The 8,454-nt window shown below is 30.7% G+C and overlaps 1 protein-coding gene across 2 annotated transcripts; it reads right to left on the bottom strand.

Moving 5' to 3' along the window:
• Positions 1-910: 910 nt before the first annotated feature.
• LOC109808622 (Thioredoxin superfamily protein) lies at positions 911-5,683 on the bottom strand. 2 transcript variants are annotated; one of them, XR_014434668.1, is made up of 4 exons: positions 5,369-5,683; positions 5,212-5,301; positions 1,496-5,135; positions 911-1,157 (listed from the first exon to the last, which is right to left on the bottom strand). XR_014434668.1 is itself a non-coding variant. In XM_020371679.3 (3 exons), exons 1-3 carry the CDS (start codon positions 5,603-5,605, stop codon positions 1,077-1,079), a joined length of 408 nt encoding a protein of 135 aa, XP_020227268.1. In that variant the 5' UTR covers positions 5,606-5,678; the 3' UTR covers positions 911-1,076. The 2 variants fall into 2 exon arrangements, 1 of the variants encoding a protein (XP_020227268.1); XM_020371679.3 differs by lacking the exon at positions 1,496-5,135 and having other exon boundaries at positions 5,369-5,678.
• Positions 5,684-8,454: the final 2,771 nt, after the last annotated feature.

Here is an 8,454-nt window from a genome sequence, read left to right on the forward strand (position 1 = left end):
AAATATAGGAAGAACTTAAAATGGTTAGTTAAAACTCGTAACTTAGCATTAATTAATGCTTAATTTAGAGAGAAGCACTTTCGATGGTTGACTGATAAATAAAGAACGAAGTTGAGTGTTAAAATTTGCTAGAACATCTTGGAAGTCTACTGTTAGAGGAAATGCATTATAGTGTTGCACAACAACTTGCACTATTGTGTTGCACAAGAACTTGCATTATTGTGTTAAAGTGTTTGCTACATAGATCTTAAAGAAGTTGCATCTCCACATATTTTCTTGTCAAAATCAAAGCATAGATATATTAAGAATGATATAAAACCAACCTTTATCAAAGAATAAAAACAGTATAGATATAAAGAAATACGTATTTAGCATTATTCTTAAATTTCCTAACTCCACGTAATCATTATTAAAATGACAAAAGAAATAAACTCAAATCCATCCTGTATTAGGAAAGTGACGCCCATTTCTACCTAATACATCACTATACTGCAGAATTGAATATTTTGTTTTGCGTGTCTCATTTGTTATCATGCGTTCTCAAAATTTTCCAACATGTTACGTGCAGGAAAACATGCACTCTTCCATGATAAGGGTTTGACTCAGCAATGAGTAAGCAGAAGTCCCTTTGAGAAAACCTAAGTTCAAACCCTAAGAAGAATCATTGTTATCAGAACAGCCGCTAAACGATTAGTAGAGACTCTTCACGAATTTCACAACCCTCAACAAAAAGTTAAATGCAACCAAGACCTCCGAATATGTAAATGGAACAAATCTATATGGTGTTTTGATATATGAGATAATACATTAATTTTTCTTCTGATTTATCATACGGAACTTCTTATTTTAAACTTATTAGATATCATTCGTTACGCACTCGGGTTCAGTTTGTATTACGACAATTGATGGGTGCACGTGTACAAGTTTCTTTAACTTTATGTAGTTAATTTATTCAATACACTACAGATACTTCACAAAATATTTAAAAATGATAATGGAACTCTACAAATAAAATTTACAAAAAAATGTTGAATGATAAAACGTAAGGTTACAAAACAAACAGAACTGAAACGCCTCTATTGTTGTTTCAGAGCAGCAGCTATCTTTTTCTGGAGGAGCTCCACTCCTAGACGTGGGGACAATCGTGGTAAAGCCACCTGGAAAATATGACAAAAAATTCACATGAGATACAGAACCATTTCCTCTATATGTTGAGTCTTATTTTATTATTTATTTGGTGATCATGAACATTGCAAGAAAGGGTAAGTCAATCCTAGAACCAATGATCAAATGATACATATATGCTTTAGCATCATAAACTGGAAATTGGAGAAGCACGTCACACGAGCTGTAAAATTACTGATTGGGAACTAAGATGGGAGAGTATTGATTAATTAACTTATAAGAATCCAGAAACTAAACAGGTAGAACACAATCTAGAATCAAACAGTTGGATTTGGACCATAGAATCAGAAAACAAATAGGAATATCAAACTTTTGATGAACTTGTTCCATGAGCTTCGTCTTCATAAAGAGGGTGAGTAAATTGCAATGCAACTTTAAAATGGAAAAGGACAAACATATAAAGATGACTGAGTACTTATTCAAGCTTAGGATGGCTAACAAATAAGTCGGGCCAATCAGTGGCTGGGCCTGCACCAAGGATAATGGTCCAAGTTCAGTTGGGAAACCTTTTAGGTTGGGCTGACACAATGACCACAGATCATAGGTTCTCCTTTTGACAAGACAGCGCAATAAAGATTTGTGTACGATAAATCTTTCTTCATATTGGCCCATCTAACCTAACGCAAACAGGCACAATACAACCTTACAACCAAAATTAAGGAGCAAAAAAGACCTTACAACTGATAGGTCTTTAACCCTTATATCATGAAAATACGGGTGTCATTAATCAAATGTGACTCATTAGGTCTACATAAATGTGGTTGATCGTGCTGTGCATATTTGTGTCATTACTTTGTACTTCAATTATTATCCGTTTAACAGTAGTACGATAAATTCCTCATCAGTTCACACTGACAATCCTTAAGCCATATATCTTTCTCAATAAAAAATCTTTAAATTAGCTTTGAACATAATAAACTCTAACCAATATGTTCAATCATCGAACATTTGTGACTTTGAAACTCCATCCTGTTCAACCCCGGGTCAATTTAAACCCACATAAAAACTTTGTTATGGAATTTAACGGATAAAACACCGGAGAAGTCTTCATCAATCGATCGTAAATAAATCACTCAAGTAAATTTGACACCACATCCAACCCCAAAACCTTAAGGAATTCCCCCTACTTGCACTATTCCAATGTTAAAGGCTGGGTATCATATTGTTACTTCATGAATAATACCCAAATACGCCTACCAACTTACAAACAAGTAACTTGGGTTTTCCTTTGAAAAATGAAGATTAAGAACAGTAATATTAGAATAATGAAAAAAATATGAGAATACTTTGATTATATTTTAGGATAATTTAAAGATTTTTAGATTAATCTCTCTGTTCTCTATTATAAGCAAAAAAATTATATATATTTTTGTTCATAAATATAAGCAAATTTTAACTACTTTTGTCTCATTAAATGATACCTTCCCTAAAATATTCCTTTTTTTAATACAAGACCTTACTGTTACATTACTTCTTTTTGTCCTTTATAACAAGGACAATTAAGGAAGAATGTTATGAAAATAGTAAAATTTAATGTAGATAACTAATTTTCTTAATATGTGTAAAATCAATTTTTTTTGCTTATAATAGAAAATAGATGGTGTTTCTTTTAGGATTAGCTTCCCTATTTCCTTATAAATGAGGGTTAAAGCTTTTATGTTTTACATCATAACATAATAAACACGTGAAGTCAATATCAATTTTAGGGCAGTCTTTTATCTCATTTTTATCCCTCGATAATTATGACCTAATAATTTCAACAAGGAATGAGATTAATATCATCCTCCATAACCTATCTTATTACTATTTTGCTGCCAAGTTCACTAAATTTGGAACTATTTTGCTACCATACCAGCATTCAAACCACCACCGATAAGATTGGATAAGTGGTCACCATGTAACATCCTTCAGATTTGACATTTCAACGACTCCACTCCATGATGCTTCACACATTGAGACTTCACTCAACTTCCCATTGGTAAGAACCCTTCACTGACCAAAATCCTCCATAGGTAGCCTTTTCTGAGATGTTTTTCCATCTTTAGGATCAACGATTAATTGCACAAATCAACACAAGACTTTCAACTCGCTTTGTCCTCACTCACACATTTTTTGAAAAACTTTCTAGAAGGTCACCCACCTCTAAATCGCTCCACATTAAACACGCTTAACTGTGGAGTTCTTAAGTGATGAACTATCAAAAAGTAGATATATCTTATTGGTATAAGTAATACAAATTAATTTCTTTAAGTCATTCTTAGCTATACAATGTCATACTCGTATAAATATGTTGATCCGTCTCATTTCGATATATCCAAGTTGTTACAAGTCCACCAATTTCTACCTAGTTCATCCCCAAACCACACCCTTCACAAAAGCCTCAAATCATCATTCTTTTCTCTCTATTATCATCTCTAATCATCCAGCCTTCTAACCTTCTTTCAGGCCTAATCATGCCACCTTTGTTGACCACCTTCTCGTGGCTACTTGGCTCTTGTGGGTAGCATTATAACGTGTGTATGTTCAAATCTGGCATGTACTCTCCATCCATTAGGTTTGATATATTTAAGTTATTTCATGAGATTCTATGTGGCTTTATCCTTGCCTTATCATTATGCTAGCACAACATTAAGGGGAAGAAATATAAGTGTTTGGCCTAGAATTTTGTCCTAGACACAATTTGGCCCTAGTCTTAGTACCAAATGCAGTTTAGCTCACCAATCTAACACTCTGGCACCACTAGTCTCTATTCTATACACTCCAGTTGCACCAATAGCAATCCCAGATGCTTTCACCCCACCACTCTTTAGTCAAGGAAGCTTGAGTCAAGTCAACATCCCAAATCATCTAGTATTTATTTGCCATGGTGTTCTCTTTTCATCAATGATCATTCTGACGATTTCTTTTCACTAATTCACACCAGGTTCCATTGTGTATCACAACAATGATCACTTTTCCTAGCAAGTAAATCACAACAATGTGATTGACACACACCAACCTTAATTACAATTTCAATTTTTCGAGCATCCAAAGTTCTTATGGTTTAGAGCTTCCAATTCCAAATGTTGTTTTTAAAGAATTTTGAGAAGTTTTGGCTCGTCATAATATTTTCTAGCAAAATCTCTTTTTTCTAGGCATGAAACATTCCAACAAACTCTTCATGTGAACGATCATTCCAGCCATTTCTCAATATATACTGGCATTTTTTATCATCAAATTTAAGTGTCTAAATGTCATATACTCATGTTTAATACTTGATACATATGAAATTCGAATCAGATTTTTTGTGGGTTCCGTATTAAGTACTAATTATAATCATGTTACTCTAGACTGCATAAAGTATATTTCCTATGCATACAGTTCAGTATCTCCCAGCACAATGGCCAATGGCATCACCCTTGGCAGAATAGTCACCATTTGCAATAAATTACATAAATCTAAATATAGATCAAAATTCAGATGAAATGTCTAACTTCTGACCACCCAATAGTTAGGTCCAAAAATGTACAAACACCAATATTAACAGTAAGGAGAAATCTGCCTAAAAAAGGAAAACTGGAACAACTAAGTAATACAATTTACAACCAAATACATGGTATAACAGCGAAAATGGAATAAAAATGGGCTTATCAGCTCAATAGGGAGTCAAGCAACAATACTAACAAATTGGACCAATTATGCATTTTCAAACGAAAGATCACAATGATGACTCGTGAAAAATTAAAAGATTGTCTATTGTGCTTAACAATGAGCCGGGTCCAAACTAGCAGACTGCATCTTACATTGGGGAAAGCAAGGATGGACAAAAATCAGTGAAATAAACATTTGCAAATAGGGAATAATCCTGAATGAAATAAAAACCCTCATTCCTCAGAGAGTGAAGTAATTGAGGACTCATAAAACCACAAAGTAGAAGTCTCATTGCGCTTGTATTTAGTTTGATTAAAATGCTGCAAGAAAAAAGCATGACTATAGAACTCCAAATTCACCAATGCGTGCCCTACGTATAAAGCAAAGTGAACAAACCTCGGTGCCGTCGGAAAGGACTTTAGCCAACACTGGTATCTCATATTGGTAAGCGCTTTCCCACTCGGGATTGCTGGTTATGTCCCTTATCTAACAAAAACAAAATCAAAACGTGGTATTGATAGCGACGCACACAAGTAGAAGCTACGAGAGATACCTGCAAGTGAACGTCGTTAAGGGAATCGGGACCGGACAGTAAGAATGCAGATTGAAGCTTGTCTTTGAGGCCATCGCACAAACAGCAACCGGGCTTTGAGTACAAGACGAGCTTTCTAGAAGGTACGGAAGAGGAAGAGAGGGGTCTGAATTTGAAAGCCCTTTGTGCTCTTAACAAGAATAGTGGCGAGGGCTTTGCTACTGCAAACGCTGCCACCGCACTTCCAACCACCACCATGCTTCTCAGTTCTCTCCACACAATACTCCTCCAAGCCTCAAACTCAATTTTCTCACACCTTCAACCCAAACTCTTCCATGGGCTGGGATATGCTCATTGCCCAAGCCCACTTAATTTTTTACTAATAATTTTCATTCAATCTTTTTAGCTGCTCATCAATTTTTTTTCTCTTAAATATTTTTTTAATTCCTTAAATTTAGAGTAAGTTTATTTGTGACTCCAATTCTCAATTTTTTAAAATTCGTAATTTTAATCTTCTTGTTATATGTTCATTCATTAATTATTAAAATTATATCATTCATTGAGATATAATATTAAATAAATGACATGATAATTAATATTTAAATTAAATTATATTATTAATTTATTTTTTCATTTTATTGTACCACTTTTATGTGATAAAAATGACAATAAAAATTAAAATTTAGTCTCGATATTATTAAATATTAATTGATATGTTATCTATTCAATCTTAAATCATGATTAATATTATAATTTTAATGATTAACATTCAACCAATAAATTAAACTTGTAGATTTTATAAAATTAGAGACTAACATTGTAAAAATTAAAAATAAAAGGAATAAAATTGCAAATATATTATTATAAGGGAGCTTAAAGTACAATTTAGCTTAAATTTTAAAGGTCTTTTTTTTCATATTTTTGTATCACCATTGGGAGATAAATTGTTATTTATATACAATAACATGATCTTCTTATTAACAAAATAATAACAAGAGAGTTTTGTATAAAAGATTCATTCATAAATGATTTTTTTACATGTTCACCAATAGCATTTGAGCAAATGGCTAAAATAAGATTTTTTTTTTAAATCACAAAGACTAATAAAATAAATTTTAAATTTATGAGACTAAAAATAAATTTATCTCCTACTTAATGGATATAAATACATATTTAAATATAAATTTTTAATAAAATTTATGGTTAAATGTATGGGATAAGCCTTCATATAATAAAACCTTATTAAATCTAAGTGTTTAATTAAACTATTTATCCCAAATGTACCTCTATGACGATATAATTGGATTTGTTAGGTTTAAATTTATATAATTTTATAATGAAAACTATTCACATAACTTGTTAAAAAAAACATTTCTATCCAATGAAAAATCAAATTGAAGATGATTTACATTAAAGCTAATTATTAGCTTTGTTAAACAAGAAGATCAAGTTGATTAATTCAAAACATGTATCTAAAATTTTAATCTAGGACTTGTTAACAACCGAGTTATTTACTCCTAGCCTTGCTCTACTTTTTTCTTCTGTTATCGTCAGCTCAACTTATTTTAAACAGCATGGTTTTCCTTTTCTGTCATTATCTAGCATGAATTACAATTTACAAATGCCATTGTTATGCGTTGTTGGTTGAACTAAACTGGTTGGCCAATTCAACACTGTGCTTCTCGGAAAAGACCTCCCATATGGCTTTTTCTTCAATGCTTATAATCATTTTCATAGTTGGATCGGATTCACCTCAAAAAATTCAGGTTGCATTTGTTTAACATTGATGTATTAAAAGTTTATGGTTAACAATAAATAGTGTATTCCTAACGGTATATGGAGAAAAGTATATTATTAAAAAGTTATACTTCAATAATTTATGTCTATAAAGAAATTATTTACCTATCAATTATAAATACTCTCGATGCAAAACAACAAATAAATGAGTTATGTTTGTAAGAAAATTATATATTTTATATTTATGTAATATCTTATTCTCTTGGCAGTCTACCCATATCTGGCTTCAGTGGCGTGGCTTGATTTTGAGTTTAACCGTTAGTGTACTTTGGACAGTTAAACCATATGACTTGGGTGTCTTGACAACATTATTGTGATGTATTACCACAAATAGTAATTATAATTCAATGGACATAATATTTATTTTTAATGTCTGCTTATAACTAGGATTAAGTCACAATTTTATTTTATTTTTCACTTTTTCATCTTATTAAAAAATTAAAAAAAAACTTCTAATATAATTGAAAGAGTTTAAACAACATACAGTCCAATAGATTTTACACAATTAACTAATTAAAAATCAATATTAATGTAATGTTTAGAGTGAATTATTATTAGAAACAATAAATTTAGCATAGATTATAATTTATAATTAATTGAAAATATTAAAAAAATTAAATACTTTCTTTAGTTTCATTTATTTCATATTTTTACTCCTTATAATTTAAAATAAATATTCTTAATTTCTACAATTGTCCTTTTTAATCTCTATATTTGAAATAGATATGTTTAATTTTTATACACATAGTTTTTAAATTCTTTTAATCCATGTTATTAAATTTTTTCGTAATGTTGTCTTTTATGTTGATGTGACAAAAATATTAATTCAATTTTATATATTTTATATTAAATTTATTTAATTAAAATTACTCTAAATTAAATCTCTCGATATTTTATATCTTTCTTGTATACTCACCTACAACGCTTCTTATTAAGATAACCTTTATTTTACTCACAAAATTGAAAACTTCTATGATATCATATAAAAAAATTAACAATACATACTAAAAAGATTTAAAATTAACTACAAGTTTAAAATTAAAAAAAAAATTATCTTAAACAATGGTGATTACCCACTCGTTCACCTCAAGGAAGCTCTCTCCTAGGGTAGGGGGGACAAGTGAGACTTTTTTGTCCCATCATTGGGTTTATTTAAAAATATAGGTATAAGAATTAAAATAATATATCTTTAATTATAACAACTATATTTTAACCCAAAAAAAAATTTACACTAAAAGTATATTTTTCTCTAATTAAAAAGATAATAAGCATATGTTGGTAGTTACGGCTCATAAAACAACTATAATACG

Source organism: Cajanus cajan, chromosome 6 (assembly GCF_000230855.2).
Source record: "Cajanus cajan strain Asha chromosome 6, NIPB_CcT2T_4, whole genome shotgun sequence".
Taxonomy (NCBI): domain Eukaryota; kingdom Viridiplantae; phylum Streptophyta; class Magnoliopsida; order Fabales; family Fabaceae; genus Cajanus; species Cajanus cajan.

What these genes read in the sequence shown, in the direction of transcription:
- LOC109808622 (XM_020371679.3), bottom strand. Translation starts at nt 5,605, where the DNA reads ATGGTGGTGGTTGGAAGTGCGGTGGCAGCGTTTGCAGTAGCAAAGCCC. An exon ending in TTAACGACGTTCACTTGCAG is followed by an intron (nt 5,302 to 5,368) that starts GTATCTCTCGTA and finishes TGTTTTTGTTAG; the next exon opens with ATAAGGGACATAACCAGCAA. An exon ending in TCCTTTCCGACGGCACCGAG is followed by an intron (nt 1,158 to 5,211) that starts GTTTGTTCACTT and finishes CATATTTTCCAG; the next exon opens with GTGGCTTTACCACGATTGTC.